This window comes from Danio rerio, chromosome 12 (assembly GCF_049306965.1).
Source record: "Danio rerio strain Tuebingen ecotype United States chromosome 12, GRCz12tu, whole genome shotgun sequence".
Classification (NCBI taxonomy): domain Eukaryota; kingdom Metazoa; phylum Chordata; class Actinopteri; order Cypriniformes; family Danionidae; genus Danio; species Danio rerio.
Window position 1 is genome coordinate 36519926 of NC_133187.1, and position 22653 is coordinate 36542578.

At 37.4% G+C, this 22653-nt stretch overlaps 1 protein-coding gene across 6 annotated transcripts in view; it reads right to left on the reverse strand.

Moving 5' to 3' along the window:
- Positions 1-22653, reverse strand: part of bahcc1b (BAH domain and coiled-coil containing 1b) — a 194720-nt gene that overhangs the window by 47546 nt on the left and 124521 nt on the right. For all 6 annotated transcript variants that reach the window (XM_073918670.1, XM_073918668.1, XM_073918669.1 and 3 more), the window contains 5 exons: positions 5571-5693; positions 3491-5485; positions 2570-2684; positions 2236-2426; positions 1917-2075 (listed from right to left, as the gene is read on the reverse strand). In XM_073918670.1, coding sequence (XP_073774771.1) covers positions 1917-2075; positions 2236-2426; positions 2570-2684; positions 3491-5485; positions 5571-5693 — 2583 coding nt within the window. The remainder of the gene's footprint in view (positions 1-1916; positions 2076-2235; positions 2427-2569; positions 2685-3490; positions 5486-5570; positions 5694-22653) is intronic.

Below are 22653 nucleotides of genomic sequence, written 5' to 3' on the forward strand. Positions count from 1 at the left end.
ACTGTTATAATATACTTTTCTTGAACACAAAGTAGGGAATTTTTTTAAATGCCAGATCATGCCAGAATTAACTGCTTTAGGTGAGTTACTCCAACATAAAAGTGCTGAATTGTGGACCACACATTTCGCTTCAAGTGAAAGTCTGCCTATGTGTGACTGCGCATCTCAGATGCACTTTTGTGCCATTTATTCACTAAGCGAGCAGGATATTTGAAAGGAGTCGGTCATTTCTGAAACAAGCTGATCAGATGGGAAGGACGAAGGCAGGGGGAGAAAGAGGGAGAGAGTGTAGAGGGATGAAGCGCAGCTGTGCAAAGCACTTAGTCTCAGCCTTGAGCCTCAGCCCACAGAAATTTCAACACAATATGTTTTTCTTTCAGCCATTTGGTTTTGCATGCTGCATATTCTCCGCCCCTCCTTCCCTGATGTATGGCAAGGACCTTTGTTTGGGAAAGATTACTGGGACAGGGTTATGTTTCCCTAGGGAGGGATCCAATGGATGCACTTCCCTTCTTTGTTGCGGAAAGGGGAGTGTGACGCTAAGGAGCAGAGAGCTAATTAAATTTCACAGCCAGTGTGGGGAGGAGGAATGCCGTACAGAGGCATGCAGCACAGGACAGCGGAGCACAGCACAATACAGCAAAAAGCCACACAATGATGCACTGCACAGCAAGGCACAGTATAATAGGGTGGAAAGTCATACAGAGATGCACAACAAATCAAAGCACAAATCCCAGAACTGTGCAGACACGTTAGCACAGCCGGCCACAGCGTGGCATGACAAGGCACAGTGCAATAGAGTTTAAAACCATTAAAGGGATGCTAAGCATACCACATCCTAACCTTTCTCAGGCAGCATGGCACACCAGAGAATGACACAACCTCCATCACGAGCTGATTTTAAAAATTCATTTAGTTTAAAGTAACTCAATGTACAGGTAGAATAGGGATACAACTCACTTTGCATTGATGGCTCTTTACTGCCTACTGTAAGTTGCTCTAAACGGTGATAAAGCAAAAATCAATCATTTTAAAAAGTACAATGTACATTAATACTTAAAGTATATGTCAAAAAAATAATAATAATTGAGAGATTAAATAACTATTAATTTACTAATTGTAAAGACAATCCTTGAGCATTAGAGAATGGCCAAGTAAAAAAAGTAAATAACAGAAAATTGTGCATCCTTACCAGGTAGTTATTGAAAAGTAAAAAAAAAAAGATCTGCGCAAAACGAATAAAAGAGAACAAAACCTTTTCATCCCTAAATTGTTATTTTTCCCCAGCACCCCTTCACCTTCCACGTTGACGCAAAAGAGACAAACTCCTAAAAGCCCACCTGGGCCAATGCTGCTGCTGTGCGAACACTAACGTATTCATACAAATTTAATCTAAACCAACAGACCCTGAAACGTACACCCACACAGTGACTTTAGATCTCCATTTTTCTCTCACTCGCGCATGCTTATCTATGCATGCGCCCCCCTCACCCCCACACACACTCAAAGTCAAATACGCAAGCTATCTACTTGAAATGATAATTTGTTTAAACAGTTTGAATAATTCCACTTTGCGCATTCAGAGTGTGCATTAGGGCCGCTTGTGAAACTGTTCCCATTAAGTCCATACTACAATGTGCTGTAAATGCCTGCTTGGCTTAGTGAAGCGTTTCACAATAATGATTACAGAATGATACAGGGGCAGAAGGGGATGAGATGAAACCGTGCAGTGGGGGATGGGACATTGGACCCAAGAGGAAGGAATTTAGTGTTGAATTTTGAAACCGAACCAACGGATATGGATTCAATTGATGTTACTGTCTGGCTGTTAAAAGTAAAGTTCACCCACATAAAGAATTTCTATTTCACCATTGTGTGGGGCAAAATGCAATTTTACAATACAAGTCATTTTTTACCAAGGTGATGGGTGGCAGGGTGGGCCACTGGCTCTGTAGGCAATACCACCAGGGCGGCGGAGGGGTCCTGAGGCAGGGGCAAGACTGGCTGCAAGGGGCTTGGCATGGTTGTAGAGAAGCCTGGGGTCAAGTTCTGGTGCAATGCTGCATGACTGAGACCTGAACAGAGACATTAAGATTTTGAGTTATGTTTCAATACTAATGACCACTTCATTGATTATTAATTAAACTACTTCTAATTAAAATATACATGCAGAAACTCAAAGTACACTGTAATCTAACACCATCAAATTAGCAAAACAATTTGGCATTTGCTTACCATAAGAGTGTCCCATCCAAAGGGAGGGACTTCCTGTCCGAGGCATCCAGTGATGATGGGTGGGGTGGGCGTGAGCAGATGGCTCAGTGCCTAATTGGCTACCGCCTGGCACAATAAGGTGTGAGGTCAAATCTCCATGGCAACTACTGGAGGGGTGGATTCTGGCAAACTCAACTCTGTCTTTGTTTTCCCTGAGGGAAGGCCATCAGAATGGCACAGTGTTACTCTCCAAGGCAATAAAACTACAGTGCAGTATCCTAAAGTTGGACTTTTTTCATAGAAACAACTGACTGTGGAAAAAAACATGAATTCAACTGGAAACTAACAGCCATACCTGAGGAGGAGTTCTCTCTCTCTGTCAAATGGAGACAGTCCAAGCTGTTCCTCACAAACTCTTTTCCTCTCTTCATCCATCTCCCGCTCCAGCGGGTACATTGGGTGTCCAATACCTAACAGAGAACAGGTCAGGACCACAATCTGGACAACCACCACTATTTTGTATGGTCACTCCATGACAAAACTCAGTGTCTAAAAATGGGAACTACCCATCTCACTGCAGATTTGATCAGATTATATTTTGATGCACTGTATGTGATGTGAAAACAGTTTTTATAAATGAACATTTTTCACAATTTTTTGTTATTTTTCTTAAGATACCATTTAAATTCCACACCATAGAAAGTTATCACAGGAACCAAAGGCACATTTATAAAACATCCTGCTGTCTCTCTATCACTGTGCCCTGCCTGAAAAAGCAGCATTTACAGGTATCTAAAACAGTCAATGTGTTATAACTAGACAATATCCACTGGACGATAGCCATAGTGATTTAAACTGCTAATTGTCATCCTACATTTGCACAATCTTGGCATGTTTTTTCTTTTTTTTTGAGAGAGAGAGAGAAAATATTGTACACTGTGGTTTAATGAAGATATAAGAGCAATTTGGCAGTCAATGTAACACCTAAGACACTCAATCTGGCAAGGTTACTCCAACAAAATATCACTAGCTGACAAGTGATTTAGATTAACAACCGAAAACGTCTATTTGTGCCCATTCCCTTAATCACAAGTTATATTTTTACATATGAAGTTTCCAAAAGTTCATCAAGTACATCCAGTAAACTGAAAAATTATATATAGCTTGTTAGAATACACACTTGTACACACACACACACACACACACACACACACACACACACACACACACACACACACACACACACACACCAGACCTCCCATTGGGAGTCGCTTACCCTTCATGCTGGGCATCACTCTGCTATGGTGGCTGTGGGTGGGATGCCCGTCTGGCAGGCGGCACGGGGGCTCTCTCTGCCTGGCAACGGCCACTGCTATCCCTACAGGGGGCTGTCGCACCTCTCCCTCCCCCTGAGCTTCGCCTGAGTCCTTGCCCACCCGCTCTGAGCGCTCGTTCTCCCCAGATGACGAGGCTCTCCTGGGGGGCAGGGTCTGCTTTCCCTCCTGGAGAGCACAGCTCGAACCATTTCCACTTTTGTCGCTTCTTTCGTTCCTCTCACTTCTCTCCCCAGCTACTGCTCCCTGCTTGAGGCAGCCCAGACCACCAAATGGGCTCTTCTGAGTGAACAGCAGTGGTTGCTGGCTACTGTACTTCATCAGATTCCTCATGGCATTGCTTTCAGGTCCCTGAGGGCCCAGTGTGGCCTCCTGCGGGGCTGTTAGAGGGGGAAGAGGCCCTTGGTCCACACGTGAAGTCTGGGAAGCAGCACCCAAAGAGTTGTAAGCCTTGTGTGGTTCTTCATCTGGCCGAGGCTGGGGTCCTCGCACTTCCCAGGAGGGATGAGTTCCGGTCCGATTCCCGCCGTATCCTTGTGATGCTGACTCCATGTCCATTTTCCTCTTGTCTTGTGTGGTACTGTTAGGCTCCATCTCTGGACCCTGTCCACCAGTGCTAGCCCTGTGCTGCTGATGACGTATTCGTGCAACCCTCTGGCTGCTTTTCTGAGTACACTCAACCTCCGTGGCTCCTTTACCTTCGGACGATGCCCTGTTTGACGGACCTGAGTGAGAACAGTCCCGGAAAGGTGGAGTGCTGGCATAAATGCTACTCTTAGCTTGGTGGCCACCCTTCGTCCCCTGTGGCAGAGAGGGACGAAAGGCATCAGATTCCTCACTGCTGTCCAAGCTACATGAACGTGCTGAGTGGGTATGCTGATTCTGACTGTGCTGAACCTCGTTTGTGCGTAAATGGGGGCCGGGGGGCCAGTCTGGACTCTTGTCTGCTTTACCATATGCATGTTGCTGCTGGGAAGATTTTCTTTGGCAGCTATTCTGAGGCAGTAGGTTAGCTGCTCGACTTCCACTGCTACTCCTCTCAGGAGTTTTCGTTTCTTTCCCTGCACTGCCACCAACTGCAATCATACCACCTCCCACACCTCGACAGTGATGGTTCCCCAGCTGGAATGGTCCACTGATTTTATCTCCCAGTGGCCCCACAGAGGGCACAAAGGTGGGCCCTGTAACCTCAGAGTCTCTGCCAAGGCTCTTTTCCTGAGCAGTGGGCATGGTCAGTGGAGCAGGGGGAGGTGGACAAAAGAGCTCTGCATGGGGATGATGAGGATGGTGATGGTGTGGATGATTCGGATGCAGCCAGGATCCTCCCACTGCAGAGCCTAGGCCCAGAGGTGGGGGCATGGAGTAGGGCATTGGGTGGGCATGGCCCAGCATGGCACTGTGACGAAGGCAGTCTGAGGCTGGCTCGCTAATTCGCATTTCTCCACTGACCCCTTCCTTGCAACAGTGACTGTCTCCACTTGTCTGCCGGCCAGTCCCCAGACTGGAGGCTCCAGGACCCACACAACTGGGTAAAGAGCCCCTGGTGGCCGCCCCTGGATCAGAGCCATTCTGCGTCTTAGTGCTAAGCAGGCAGGAGCTAAGGTGCTTGGGGTCATCTTTGTGCCGAAAGTCATCTTCTAGGCCTTGGGGATGATGCTGTGGATGATGCTGGTGGTGGTGATGAAGGGTGGGAGGACCATGATGACGATCCTGCTTAGATTCTTGTTTACTCTTTTCTTTTTCTTTTCCTCCGGGTCCTACTCTTCGCTCCGCTACACCTGTCTCTTTGGAGCTCTTCTGGGAAACTGTGCTTCCAGGTTCCCTCTCACGACTGCAGGAGTCCAGCGGGTGGGCAGGAGCAGTTCTAGAAAGCGGTGGGAGGCTGTGATTTGCAGAGAGAAGGTGGGGCTGCGATGGGAGGCTTCGTAGATAGAAATCTAAGGAAAGAAATCAAATTTAGACATAGTTTTGCATGTCTAAGTTTTGTAGGCTGCTTGACAAAAGAAACTGAACCTCACTCACCTTTCTGAGTGTCATAGAAACGGTGCTGTCCATAAAGTACGCTGCTGTTGCCATGGTGATCCAGGGGGCTCATGGGCAGGAAGGTGGGGGCTAGACTCCCTGAAAAGCGGGGATACCCTGGGGCTGAGAGAGAGAGAGAGAGAGAATGGAGAGAGAACATTGTCAGGATAAACAAATGTAACAAAAGAGAGTGACAGTTTTGGCCTTTTGCTGTGGCTGGACTCAGGTTCATGAAGCCCTAAAGCACGGTACAACCTTTCCCAGAAACCCCTGCACAAACAAGTTCAGTTCTTTACCCGACATTTATGAGTAGCTTAACTAAACAAGAGCTTTCAGAACTTCTGTTTACAATAATTTAACACCTTGTTAGAAATATGTATGTTTTACATGTTTGTTTATGTAGAAACTTTTATTTCTTCCATTAACGGCGAAAGGCAAGAAAAGAAAAAAGGAGAAAAAAGAAGAAAATGTGGCATATGTATTTGTAAACAATGTAAACATTGTCACATTTAACATTATTATCTCTTGTTCAAATACATTATGAACAGCAGCAACACTAATTATTTTCTTTGCTCTCTATTTCCACCTGGGGATGCCCATCCCAAGGCCTTTAGAGATTGCGCAGCGCCACTTGATCAGATCCAAGACATACAGTATGAAGAGATGATTCAAACCATTCTAGGACTTCGAGGACAACACATACACTTAATATACAGGTACACTTCATTGAACACGTACACTTACACATTACCCTCTTTTGGAAGGACACTATACACCAGGGGTCACCAATCTCTGTCCTGGGGGGCCGGTGTCCCTGCAGGGTTCAGCTCCAACTTGCCTCAACTCACCTGCCTGGTTGTTTCAAGTATACCTAGTAAGACCTTGATTAGCTTGTTCAGGTGTGTTTGATTAGAGTTGTAGCTAAAATCTGCAGGACACCGGCCCTCCAGGAACAAGTTTGGTGATCCCTGCTATACACTATATAATTGCAGGTTAACTATCTTAATATATAATGTCCGCCCTATACACAACTGCTCAACTGTTCTGATTTTGATTGTAATGCAATAATAATCTGAAAGCCACCACACGTTCATTGCATGTCTGCATTGTCTTCTGAAGCGCAAGTTGAAGTGCAAGAAATTTGGCGACTTTTTTTTTTCTCTTTGACTGAAATGGAAACCTGTATTATTTACGATTCTTTTATACACTATTTCAGTTTTGCGCATTAATTTAACTGGCATTCTTGGATTGAAACATAGCTAATGACTCATTAACAAATGACACTACATAAAGACACAAACTAATACAAGATATTCTATTAACAGCTATGCCTTTACATCCCAAAGGCTCTAAGGGAGGTAAATGGCCTCACAGCTTGACTCTGCATCTTTAAGGATACTGAACTGTGTCCTGAGACAGTGAAGGCTACAGTATAGGGTGTATTTATGTGTAAACCAAGCACATGGCTGAAACCCAACCACAGAGCAGCAGAGGTCAATGGCCAGGCACACAGGGGTCACGCACTTAAGCCGCCCACAACACAGAGCTATTACAGCCATCTGTAGAGTGTGTGTGTGTGTGTGTGTGTGTGTGTGTGTGTGTGTGTGTGTGTGTGTGTGTGTGTGTGTGTGTGTTTCATTCTGCCAGTGAATTGGTAGTATAGAGTATCCTAGTCTTTTTAAGTGTGCGCTCCTGTGTTTGTGCATGCATTTGCTTGAGACATCCTGTCCTTGCACACAGTTTAATTGGACGCAGTTAAAAGTTTAACGGTCTGAGTCCAAAGTAAACAGCAGTCCATAATGCTCATCCTCTGCATTCCACAGAGCCATTGTCCCACAGCATACAAAACACACACAGACATTGTCATGACCCTGTCAGTCTTGACACAATAGAACGCTCTGAAAGAAAGCCAACCGGTATTAGGAATGCATCAAATATTGGTGTCATAACCAAACAAAGTCAGTCAGTATCGCCAACATCTTTTTTTATTTATGCCAAATTTAAGCAGCTATTTATGAGTAATCCCAAACTACTGACAGTATGAAGTTTAATTTCACTAAAACTGCTTTGAGAAACAGCTTGACTACACTGCAGACCAATTCCAGCATTATGAATGCGACTTTTGCAGTAAAAACTCAAAACATAAACTCACATATAAAGCATATGTTGACATCATATTCAAAACATCCGATTATATTTTCCAAAACATTTAACCACTGAGTAATGGGATCAGAAAAAATACCAATCTTTAATAGGAATGCAACCATTATAGATTTTGGTTGTACGATTATAGTCAGGAATAATCACAGTTTTAGTCAAATTTAAACTTTTAATGACCCTTTTAAGACGATTATGAATTAAATTTTATACTTATACAGTCCTGAACACTAATTATTATTATGGACGTGACATCTCTGCGTTATGGATGTGACAGATGTGAAATTGGCACTTGTTTGACATTGGTAAATCAAATATAATTGTTTCAAAACATTGTTGACTATGTTTAAAAAAACATTGTACAAGTCTACACAAAAAAACGTAGAAAGGGTTTAGCTATCTTTGTAAAAAATAATGACAAAATTGACCTCTGCACACATCAAGAAAGAATTTAAATACAGTAACAGACAGCAGAGGCCTAAATGAAACCTTTGTGAAACACATATATCAATAACGAGCAAGACGGCGTGCGTGAGAAAGAAAGAGTGTGAGTGTGATAGAGACAGAGCATATCATTTTGAGAGACAGATTATACCGTAGGAGAGACGGAGCATAAGTGTCTATGTAGGTACATGTGTGAGTGTGTCTGAAAAAAAGGAGAGAGAAAGATTGAGAGACAAAGAAGGAGGGGAAAGTTCTCCCCCTCTCCTGCCTCTCCTACTAATTGACACCAGTGGAGCGTCCTGCTGACAGTGACATCACAGGGGAGTCCAGATGTGTAATATCTAGCCTTCTGGCTGCACCTGTTTCCTACAGCCACAGAATTTCAATTTTATCCACACACACACATATGTGGTGCACACACACATGCGCATGCTCTTGTGGCATGTGCTGATACAGAAAGACACACACATTAGGTGTGTGCATGTGCTAGGAACAGAGAGACAGGGATATTGGATTAAAGGTAATAATGTTGTAAATAATGTTCAGTTTCTTTAACAGACCATTTTGCTTTCAATGTATCATGAGGAGCCTGTGGTGTTCATTTTATTTAGCTTGTATGTGGATTATTGATGTGATGTTGCATTTTCATAGACAAAATTGAATAAAATTTGTATTGACATTTAAAATGCAGTAAATAATTAAACATTTATTTGTCTTGCGTAAATCTCCTGTTATAAAAAGTGCAGTGTTATTACATTTTTTAATCAAATCCCAAAACTGTCATGTGGTGTCTCAAGCATAGTTCAATAAATTACCATTACATAAAAAATAAAATGTTAAAATATCAATTATTATTTTTTAATATATTAATTTTATAAAAATGTATATAAATAAACGCCTCAGGCCTAATATTAAGTAACTAATAAGTGTCTATTTTAGTAAATGACAATCTTTTTTTGTTCATATATTTTTAAAAACATGAACCTGACATTTTGTCACTGAAAATCCTGTCTTCTGGTGTGACATTATACGCTAATTTTAAACCGCCAATTCCACTGAAAACTTTAATTATTTGAAGGACCCCATTCAAGCAACACGGTAGCTCAGCACTGTGTTGTTAGCACTGTGGCCTCACAGCAAGAAGGTTGCTGGTTCGATCACTGACTGGATCAGTTGGCATTTCTGTGTGGAGTTTGCATGTTCTCCCTGTGTTGGCATGGGTAACAATAATAAGCTAAATTGGCCATAATGTATATGTGTGAATGAGTGTATGGATGTTTCCCAGTACTGGGTTGCAGCTAGAGGGGCATCCGCTGTGTAAAACATATTCTGAATAAGTTGGCGGTTCATTCCGTTGTGGCGACCCCTGATGAATAAAAGGACTATGCGAAGAAAAATTAATAAATGAAGGACCCCTTTCAAGATTGTGTGACTGAAGCCCCTTGTGAAACCTAATATGCACACAATTTGTTTTTACAAAACCACAATAAAATCCAACAGTCCAACAGATCATGAAAGAAAAAATATTACAATCTCAGATTACAATTTCAATCAAATGACTCGTATATTATAAGGAGTTGTTGTTTTTTCAATATTTTGTTTAACATTTATATGATTTAAAACATTGATGCAAATGACTAATAATAATAATAATAATGACAAAAAAAGATACAGAAGAGTTGTTTCTCTTTATTTTTGTTCATTAACACCACAGGACGTTTTTACGGTACAATTCAGTATGAACAAAAAAAAAACTGAAAGAATTGCTAACATTACAATATCACATAACAATATTTATATTTTATATTATATATTCATTCATTTTTCTTCGGCGTAGTCGCTTTATTCTTTAGGGGTTGCCACAGTGGAATGAACCGCCAACTATTCCAGCATATCATTTAAACAGCGGATGCCCTTCCAGTTGCAACTCAGAACTTGAAATCACCTAAACACTCTCACATTCACACACACACTCATACTCTATGGCCAATTTGGTTTATTTAATTCACCTATAGCGCATGTTTTTGGACTGTGGGGAAAACTAGAGCACCCGGAGAAAACCCACACGAACATAATTAATAGATGCCTCAGGCTAGTACATAAGAGTTATTTTCTTAGGACATTTTTACAGTAAAAGTCAGTAAAAAGAACAAAAAAAATTAAAGAATTGATTAAGTTATATTTATAATATTATAAATAATATATTATATATAAAGGCAACACTGTGGCGCAGTAGGTAGTGCTGTCGCCTCACAGCAAGAAGGTCGCTGGTTCGATCCTCGGCTCAGATGGCGTTTCTGTGTGGAGTTTGCATGTTCTCCCTGCATTTGTGTGGGTTTCCTCCGGTTGCTCCGGTTTCCCCATAGTCCAAAGACATGCGGTACAGATGAGGCTGGAAGGGCATCTGCTGCGTAAAAATGTGCTGGATAAGTTGGCGGTTCATTTCGCTGTGGTGACCCCAGATTAATAAAGGGACAAGAAAATGAATGAATATTATATAAATAATTTTCTCAAACATCAGATTTTAAACTACATAAATATGTCAATTTTCGTTTCTTCAAAAATGGTGATTTAACAACTACCCCCTATAAGTCTTGCATCTAAAAATGCAGATTTTCAATAAACTGTATTTTATGAATCACCATGCTTTCGGCTAAAACTCTTGGATGCCCTGAGAACTGACCCAAAACATGCGGAAATAAAAACTGAAGGACCAGACCAACATGGATGAGCCGAGGCCAGGGCAGAGAAGAGCAGAGCAGAGGAGGCAACGATCACCACAATCCCTCCCTTCCACAATTAATTTAAATGCCAACAATTAGAGCAGAGCGGCCCGGCAGTCTGAAAGCAATCACACTCTAATGATGAGCAATAAACGCAGTCCAGCGCAGACCATTACAGGCTGGAGAGACGAGACGCATGCACACACAGAACTAATCAAACACACTTATTGTAAACTACAGCTCCCCAGTCTGAATGAAAACTGTATTCATCTAAATGAAGAATGATGGAGCCACAGGAGCTCAGTGTGCCAGATCAAACTGAGATCGGGCTCAGGAGCCAAGACACTGTTTTTGTTCTGTAAGACTGAGAAGCAGTGAAAAGTACAGGTGGGGAGTGTTGGACAGTATCCCAAACAAAGTCAATGAGGATCTGTGGTTGTGTGTGTGTGTGTGTGTTGGAGAGGGAGGGAGAGAAGCAATGGAGCCACACAGAACTACCCTTTCAATCATACACTCACAGACATTAACACTGGCGAGCTGAGCACCAATGCTTCTTTTATGGAGATCATTTTCTCTTCAGTCTATGAGGAATTATCATCAAAATCTTCACTGCCATGTCATTCCTCACCTACCACCCTATTTCTCTCTAATATATGGGTCAAAGACGAGACGTCCCATTTTGGCGTCCACGTCAAATTAAATTTACCACCATCAAGTGCTTTTATATACTTACACAGAAAGCATATTAAGGGCGCGTATCTATTTTAACGTTCCAAATCGATTTTGTGAAAAAATGGATAAATGCAAGAGAAGTGATGTTACATTGACGTTCAATATATATTTATTTAATTATTCCTTTTGGCATTTTAAAGATAAACGGGTGGTTTGAAGCATAGTGACCATGTATAAAGATTTCAATGTCAATTCATTAAACAGAGTCAGTCAAATATCATGAAATAAATCATGTTCTAAATATGCCTGAAAATGTTTCGGTATATGGACTATCTTCCTAGTGTGATTTATAGCAAAAACCTTTGTAAAATATTTAGAATTTGAGAATCAATTTATTGTTGGGTATTATAAGTAACGATATCAATGACAGAAGAAAGAAAACAAAGTTGGATGATAATAACTACAGTCAATCTGTTCCAATCTCTAAGTAGTGTAACTCAATAGCCATTCCATGACACAGTCGTATAACTTTACATGCAGGGGACAATAAAGCGTATCAGATTACTGCCTGTCATGTTCATGACAAACTCAACACCAATGTAAAGCACAAAACCCACTGCACATAATGTGGCCTACTGTACAAGGGCAATGTAGTCACACACACAGCCCGCAAAATCCATAAGCAAAGTTTCCTGACAAAAGAAAAATGAGTGAAACGTGTTTTGTTTGTGTTTTGATTATCTATTTTATTACAGTTAATCAAATCACAAATAAAACATTTATTTATGTACAGTGCTCAGCATATATAAGTACACCCCTCCCACAAATCTATCTTTTAAATTCATATTTTTAATAGGAAGCTTTACAATATTATATTTGTGCATTTACATTAGATTAGTCAGTACTGAAGCCAAATCTGGAGCTTATCTTACAAAATAACTTAAGATAATGGTCCAAAAACTAGTACAGCCAAATTTATAAGTTATAGAAAAATACTTAATAAATATTTTAAAAAGACGAAAAATTAAGAGCAACAAAAAAAATGAAAAAACTGTGGACATTTTGTAGAGCGTAATTTTTTGTGCAATATTTTGCTTGAAATTAATTGTATTATCTAAATCATAACTTCTAAATATGTTTAGTGACTAAAATATTATTTTAATGAATAAATAATTAATAAAAATCTTTTTAATCAATCTGTTTTGTTTAAATTCACTAAAATACATGGCCTATATTTACTAAGAAATAGATAAAAATATTATTTTCAAAATGGGGTGTACTCAATTATGCTGAGCACTATGTATGATGTATTTATCTTGACTGACAATAAGTGATGTTTTATAAACAAATTTCGGGAGAAGCATGATCAGTTTTAACGAGGCTGAAACATTATTGACAATCATTCTATTATCCAATCAGCTTAAAACCAGACCCCTATGAATAGTCAAGCACATCCTACCTCTGTTTGGGGGTTGGGGGGAGGGGCACATTCTGGAGCCGGGCTAGACACTGTGCTTGAACCCCTATCACTCTCTCTATCCTGATATCTCCCCGGAGAGCAGGTCAAATATGCATATTAAATTCAGTCAAATATCGTATTTTTGAAATGCAATTATTTTGTTTGCACTGTAAAAATTGTACATAATTTCAAACTAAAACAATTTATACAGTGATACAGTAGTCATAGTATCATAATAGATAAGAATAAATTTCCTTAATACTGTTTATATAGTGAATAACAATTAATTGACTTTCCCAAAATTCCCAGCATGACACTTCAATTTTTATGCCTTTTTGCTGACATTGTTGTGGTTCTTTTTAGTTTTCCCCTAAAGTGATGTGCATTACAAATTAATGTTACATATAATGTTGATAAATAATGTTAATTTCATTACTTTAATGTCTGTGTAAAAAAGATATGATGTGTAGAACACAATAAATGAATGACATACAGGAGGTTATCGTAAAAATGAGAAATTACTTTTACAGTTGTACTGTATTTGTAAAATCGAAAAACTGCAAGATACCTGTATGGTAATTAGGCAAATCATTGTGTAACAATGGTTTGTTCTGTAGACAATCAAAATATTGTTTAAAGGGGTTAATAATATTGACTTTAAAATAGTAAGAAAAAAAATTATTACTGTTTTTATTGTGGCCAAAATAAAACAAAAACGACTTTTTTCAGAAGAAAAAAATGATAAGAAATACTGTGGGAAAATATTTGCTCTGTTAAACATTATTTGAGAAATATTTGAGAAAGAAAAAAATCTAAGGAAATTGAATAATTTTGTTTTTCATTTGACAAATAAATATGTCTCTTATATATAGAGTGGGGAGTACAATATACAAAGAAACCAGGGCTGACACAAGCGTGCCCATCTAGCCCTCTAATTGCAGCGAAGCGGCAGAACGAAGCAGGCAGACGGAGGGAGGAGAGAGCAGAACAGAGAGGGGAAGAGGAGGAGGAGAGGAGGGCATCTTGTCAGCTCTGTTAATTGCGAGATGTGCTGAATCAACGGCTGCAAAACGCAACCACTGTGGCAGAAAGAAAAGAAAAAGCCCCACAATGCCACTTCACTTCAAAACCTGCGGTGAAACATAAAACCTCAGGTGGCATAAAGAACAAGAAAAGAGGATGTTCAATAAAGAGTTATGTTTATATTTTTAACTAATAGCGCTGATGAAAAAACCTTTCCAGAAAGTAAGATTATTCATTAGCCGGAGGGAAAACACAGATGGAGAAGGAATGAGATTTTGACAAAACGCTCATTGTTTTCTATTTAAAAGCATTTACGTGCTGTGTTCTGTTTTAATATATTTTATAATGCAATTTATTCCCGTGACTGCAAATCTGAAATTTCCAAAGCCATTAACATTAATCATTTAGAAATCGTTTTAATATGTTGATTCGCTGTTCAAGAATCATTTCTTATTATTAATGTTTAAAACAGTTGTTGTGCCGCTTAAAGGAGCTGTATGTAGAGTTTTAATTTATTATTACTGAACTGCAGCCAGCAACGTTTTGCTCTTATTCACACTCATGCACATGTCATGTACAACAGAACAAGCATGATTCAAGCCTCCAATATACTAACGGCAATGGAGTTTTTTGTGCAGAAGTACAAAAAAAGGTCTTTGCCACAATTGACTTTAAATAAACATTTCAATGTAGAGCTGCACAATTTTGGAAAAATTGAACATTGCGATGTTTTATTTTTCTGTGATATACACTCACCGGCCACTTTATTAGGTACACCTCTCCAACTGCTCGTTAATGCAAGTGTCTAATCAGTCATTCACATGGACACTTTGGGCCCATTAGTACCAATTAAGCATCGTGTCAATGCCACAGCCTACCTGAGCATTGTTGCTGACTAGGTCCATCTCTTTTTGACCGCAGTGCACCCATCTACTGATGGCTACATCCAGCAGGATAACACGCCATATCCTAAAGTTCGAATGATCTCAGACTGGTTTCTTGAACATGACGTTTACTGTACTCAAATGGCCTCCACAGTCACCAGAGCTCAATCCAATAGAGCACCTTTGGAATGTGGTGGAACGAGAGATTCACATCATGGATGTGCAGCCGACAAATCTGTAGCAACTGCGTGATGCTATCGTGTTAATTTGGACCAAAATCTCAGAGGAATATTTCCAGTACCTTGTTGAATATGCCACAAAGAATTAAGGCAGTTCTGAAGGCAAAAGGGGGTCCAACCTGACACAAGTAAGGTGTACCTAATAAAGTGGAAGGAGTCTACATTGCGATATCAATACAATTTCATCAGATGATTTGAAAAGCTCTATTTATAATGAAATCATTTAGTTTTGATTGATTTGGATAATTTTGTAATGGTGTATAAATAAAATAAGAAAATAAGAGATAAAAGTGCTACAAGCAGTGCTTTATGGTTTTCCGGAGAGTTAAACAGTGGTCATATATTCAGATACATTAATTCTTCTGTCCATTCATAAATTTTCCTTCAGTTTAGTCCCTTATTTAGGTCATTCCAGCATTTTTTAATGCAGTGGGTGCCCTTCCACCTGCAACCCAGAACTGGGAAACACCCATCCACTCATTCACTACAGCCAATTTAGTTGATTCAATTCACCTATAACCTTTGGACTGTGGGGGAAACCAGAGCATCTGGTGGAAACCCACACAAACAGAGGGAGAACATGAAAACTCCACACAGAAATGCCAACTGGTACAGCCGGGACTCGAACCAGCGACTTTCTTGTTGTGAGGCGACAGTGCTAAACACTGACCCACCATGCCACCAATATTCAGTTACAGTAATTGAAGAATCAAATGTAATGTAAGATGTACAGTAACACTTTACAGTCTTCATTGCTGCTCATTCATTCATTCATTCATTCATTCTTTTTTTTTTCCAGCTTAGGACCATTTAGCCTACCCAATTCACCTGTACCGCATGTTTTTGGACTGTGAGGAAAACCGGAACACCTGGAGGAAACGCACACGAATGCGAGGAGAACATGCAAACTCCACACAGAAATGCCAACTGACCTAGCCAAGGCTTGAACCAGCGACCTTCTTGCTGTGATGCCACAGCACTACCTACTGCGCCACCCCATTGCTGATTAACTACACTAAAAAATGCAGGGTTCCACACAATTCATTCATGTTTTCCACAAATTGATTAAATAAACACTTTTAACAAATTTATGTGGATTGAACATAAAAAATTAAGTTGTCCCAATGAAATCTCAAGAATTGTGTTGCTTTAGCTCATTTTAAAAAAGTTTGAAGGAGTAAAAAAATTTTTTTTTTTGAGTAAACAATCCACAAATCAATCCTGCAATGTGACTATTGCGAATGCCCACATTACGATGTTGATGTTGAAATGATATATTGTGCAGCCCTATTTCAATGTCTTCAAAACTGCAGAGAGATGATTAGATGAATATTTATTACAGTTTTTTTTGACTGAAATAATTAAAATTACACTGCTAGGACAGCTGGGACCACAGACTAAATACAGCTGTCTATGCCAGACAACAGTTGGAATTATTCTCGTTTCTTTGCATATTGCATTGATGTTACAGTACAGAACATTTCTTTCTGCATTATGCTGATTGTAAGTATTTATTTAATGTTTCATAGAACAGAATGCTCCTATAAGTGCATGTAAATATCAAATCCTTTTGATTTTACCAGAAAAATGTAGGTACTAAACACGTAGTACCTACATTTTTAGGTACTACGTAGTACCTTAATACCTACCTCCATGTAGGTATTAAACACGTTGCCATTTTTCTCAGAAAACATATTTCTAAAGGTGCCGTTGACTTAAATTTTTTTTATAGATATTAATAAAAACCAAAGTAATCCATATATATATATATATATATATATATATATATATATATATATATATATATATATATATATATATATATATATATATATATATATATATGTGCAATGAAACAAATCTAATTACTTACAAATGAAGTTATGTGTAATAAAATAAAAAAAATGATGCAGAGAAAAAGTATTGAACACATGAAGGAAGGGAGGTGTAGAAAGGAAGTGAAAGCCCAGACAGTATCTCTGAGCAGTTTTTTCAGCAATCCTCTGCCCTTTATCATTGTAAATGAATATTAGCTGCTTCAGTCCAACATATTCTTTACCAGGATGATGAAGATAAAACCAGGGTGGACATTTCAACAAGACAACGATCCAAAACACCGTCAAGAAAACTCTCAAATGTTTCAGAGAAAGAAAATCAAGCTGTGGAATGGCCCAGACAATCAACTGACTTGAATTCAATCCAGATTTGATAGACGAGACCAACAGAATCATCAAGGTTTTTACACTCAGTTGAAGTCTGTGAAAAACTCTCACCTGAGCAATTCATGTGACTTTAAGTTTAAGTCTTTAAGCTTTAAAAAAAAAAAAAAACTCTTGTTCAAAGTAATAAATGTTTCAGTAGTTCAGTACTTTCTCCTTGTGTAATGTCCTTATTATTACACATATCTCATTTTTCAGATCTTTTTGTTTTGTTTTATTTGCATGTTTGTATTGTTTGGGTTTTTCCACAAATCTGGTACAATTCCATGTCAACAGCTCCTTTAGAAACATTAAAAACATGTTCAAAACTTATTTTCCCCACTGTAGACAACCTATGGAAGCTGTTTTAACAATTTACATTCACTCTTTAAAACGAAAACTGATAGTAAAAGATAAGAAATTCAGTGCAGTAATAAACCAGAAATGTGTTTATAAAAAATAGAAGCAAAAATAAATAGTAGAGAGGTAATGAGAGATGATGAGCTATTGATAATCAATAGTAATAGAAGGTGTTAGAACCTCAAAAGCAACAAATAATAGACTAAAGGAAAGTTTTAAAAGGGACGGAGGTGAAAATTATAGAGGGGCCAACAAAAAAAGAAAAGCCTTAATGTAGAGGAAGAGTGGTTCAGCACATCAAGGAGAAAGAACTCAGGTATTGAATGAGTGAGAGATAAAAGAAAGATGGACAATGAGACGGGGAGAAAGAGAGTATGCGTATGAAAAAGAGAAAGAGAGAGAGAGAGAGAGCGTCTCGGGTGGCAGATCTGTGTGTTGGCTGAGCGCCCGACACTGGAGTTTGGCCAGCTGGCAGTTTGCCGATTGGGGCTTCCTGGATTCAGTCCTTAAAAACAATCATTTGGACAGAGTGTATGAGAGCGTGTGTGTGTATGTGTGTGTGTGTAGGGGGGGAGAACATATATTTGAGCGGGTGTACATGAGCTACTGTAACCAATTATTTTCCTCTTACACTCTCATTTATTATGAAATATACAAACTGTCTCCACGTCTTTTCCCAGGCTAAACACACACACACACACACACACACGCATTCGCAGTCACTGCATGCAACGTGCCAAGCCAAGCCTGGCTTCCTCCACCAGCTGGGACTTCAAAGGTGATCCCCTCTCTGTTGCTTTGAGCCAATTCCCTCGCTCTCCTTTTCTCTCGCACACAAACCTTACGCACACTCAAAGTATAAACTCTTAGAGCTTTTGCTGTTCTGACTTCACTTCTACCTGCTCCAGGCGTTTTACATTAACACCCAGCGAAGCACTCAGCTGTGCGGTTAATGCCTCACACAACACTTGTTTAGAGGATTTAGAGGGCACGAATGTGTGTGCGTTTGTGTGAGTGTGTGTGTGAAAGAAGGATAGAATAAACACTAGCATCCTCTGGTCAGGCACAATCACAACCTGATGTTCCTCAGAGGGGTTCACACAGATGGGATAAACAGGTGTCCGGGCGGCTTTTAACTTGATATTAAGTATAAACAGAGAGAGATTCACTTTAGCTTTAAAGGAAAATGCTAATCAAAAAAATAAAAACAAAAAGAAGTTAAAATTTTAACAACAAGTATGCTAGTCTCATTGCACGTGTGACTTATCACGTTCTACATAATGAGTATGAGTTGTTACCTTTACCATATCTGTAGATTAAGCAGATATGAAAACTCTTTTTATCCGGTGAGCGTTAAGCTATTAAATAGTGGTGGTTTAGACTGAGAGTATCTCTGTTTTTATTTATTTATGTGTATATATGGAAGTGGGTACACTCTCAAAAATAAAGGTACGCAAGTTGTCACTGAGGTGGTATATTTTCAAAAGGTACACATTTGTACTTCAACGGTCCATATTGGTTTTACAAAAGTATATATTACTATCTACAAATTTTAAGAGGAACACTTTTGTACTTTAGGTAATAATAAGTACCCTTGAGGTATTAATGTTGACCTTTTAGGTACAAAGTTCTACCTTTTACCTCAGTGACAGATCGCGTACCTTTATTTCTGAGAGTGTATGCAACTTTTTGGGGATGGGGGTATAGATTTATTGATTTATATACCTATCTGGTTTGTTGTATGTTTGTTTTGTTTTTTTATGTATGTGATGTCTGCAGCTGAGGGCAAGAGCTCAAGACAAATTTCCCCACTGGGACAATAAAGTTTTACCTTACCTTACCTTACCTTACCTTACCTTACCTTTTCTTTCCTTTCCTTTCCTTTCCTTTCCTTTCCTTTCCTTTCCTTTCCTTTCCTTTCCTTTCCTTTCCTTTCCTTTCCGCCACATTGTTACAAATTTGTACAATTTGTCTTTTTCTTTCTATTTTCTTGCTATTTAATTTTTCTATTTTTTTTGTAGGGACAACCTAATAGTTTTATTTTAAATCCACCAAAATTTGTAAAAAAAATAAAATAAAATAAAAAATAACAAGTTAACTTAATTCCTTCATGTTGCCCCAACACAAATTAATTTTGTGGAACCCAGCATTTTTTACAGTAGAAGAGTCAAGTTAAAAAAGACAGCCAATAAAGGGAAATTAAATGACACACAAGCTACTGCAAATAATAGGTACAGTTGAAGTCAGAATTATTAGCCGCCCTTTGAATTTTCTTTTTTCTATTTTAAATATTGTTTTAAATGATGTTTAACAGAGCAAGGAAACTTTCACAGTATTTAGAATAATATTCTTTCTTCTGGAGAAAGTATTATTTGTTTTATTTCGACTAGAATGAAAGCAGCTATTAATAAAAAAATGTAAAAAAAAAACATTTTAAGTCAACAATATAGCCCCCTTAAGCTATTTTTTTAACGATTGCCTGCAGAAAAAAAACACCATTATACAATGATTTGCCCGATTACCCTGACCTGACTGTATAGAAGTGTCTTGAAAAATATCTAATAAAATATTATTTACTGTCATCATGGCAAAGATTTAAAAAAAATCAGTTAATAGAAATGAGTTTTTAAAACCATTATGTTTAGATATGTGCTGAAAAAAATCTTCTCTCTGTTAAACAGAAATTAGGGAAATAAATAAACGGGGGGTGGGGGGGGTTGCTAATAATTCTGACTTCAACTGTTAATAAATCCAAACTTCAAGTCATTGTTGAGTGAAAATGAATACAACCTTCCATCTTTGAAAGTTCATGAAAGACGGGTCTGCACATGAGACTTGATCTTTTAATTAACTTTTCCATTTTCACAAATCCAGTTTGATTCATAGGCATATTCATACCAGGAAACTGGATAACATGATTCAATCAAAAGATCCAAATCTAAAAAGCTGTTTTGTGAAACCTGATATGATTCTCAAATTCAACTTACTAACTCAATGATTCAGTCATCAAACTTGCTAAAAAACTGTCTTGATCTAACTGTTCATGGGTAAAAGATGAGTAGGCCTGTCACAATAAGGACATTTTGCTGTATCATATATTGTCACAGAAATTGTTGCAATAAGCAATATTATTGTCATTTTGAGATAATTTCATGCTACAGATTATATAATGATTATTCACCACCTGTAGTGATTATATAACAACATAATAATGCAAATATCCATAAACTTTTTTAAAATACTTATCATTCTTAGGGTGATTTAGATTCTATAATTCAATGTTAAAATGGTAAATGTCCTGTTATTTATACTATTAAATGTCCTATTAGGTAAATGCCCAATTATAATGTTTGATACCCGTGAGGTAGAATGTAAATTTAATTGTTAAATGAATGTGAATTTGTAAATATACATTGCAACGGCAAAAATGATTGAAGTCATATCCAAGTATAGCACGATACGTCGATATATTAATTTTTGTGACAGGCCTTAAGATGAGACATCCCATTCTGATGTCTGCATCGAATTACACTTAAAAACATCATTTTATATACACGGTAAGCAAATTAAATGCAGTTTTTAATAGCTTTTATGAAAAATCAAATGTCAAATTATAAAAATTACAGAAAATAAACCAAAATGTAAAACTTCATTACACAAACATTGTTTTAATGCCTTTTATTGTATTTGAGACACATTTATATGCTGTTTAGTTTTTAAAAATATTTTAACTAATATATAATAACATTTAAAGCAATTAACAAATAAAGAACCAAGACAGAACAAGCATAGGCCCTGAATATTGAATATTTTTAATATTTAGTCTTACACGCATGTACATCACAATACATAAAAATAATTAAATAACTTTAATTTAAGGGTAAGCAAACAAGTAATAATGTAGTGGGTGTTAAGAATGTTGATCGATACAAGTATTTGGGTACTGTTTTAGATAATAAATTGTCCTTTTCTCTCAATACTAATATTTCGGGTAAGAAGGGGCAGCAAAGATTGTACTGTTTACAGAAATTAAGATCATTTAATATAGATAAATCACTTATGTGGAAGTTTTACAGTTCGAACATTCAGTCACTTCTTTTTCTTGCTTTGTTGGTTTTTTAATCCTTCAAGTGTGAAAACTAAGAGTTGTTTGGAGAAAATTTGAGAAAAAAAACAGGGAGAAAACAGATGAGCATAACTCAGTTATACCATTGACAAGTTCTGAGTAAAGCTCAGATAATTCTATCAGATGATTCACCACCAGTTTTATCTTCTCCTTTTTGTATTCGATACAGAACTCCTATTAGTAAAACAAATCGATTCAAACTTTCATTAATCCCCTAATCAGTAAAGTTTTTAATTTAGGGTAGATTTGTATTGTACAATGTGTTTTTTTTTCATAATATTTCTATTTTCATTTTTATTTTGTACACATTGAAGTACAACATTTTGCAAACATATTTCATACATTATATATATATATATATATATATATATATATATATATATATATATATATATATATATATATATATATATATATATATATATATATATATACATACACACATATATATATATATATATATATATATATATATATATATATATATATATAAATATATATATATATAAATATATATATATATATATATATATATATATATAAATATATATATATATATATATATATATATATATATATATATATATATATATATATATATATATATATATATATATATATATATTTATATATATATATATATATATATATATATATATATATATATATATATATATATATATATATATATATATATATATATATATATATATATATATATATATATATTTATTTATATTAAAAATTAAACAAACAAAAAAATTAATAAATAAAAGTAAAACTGTTCCTCCTTTTGAC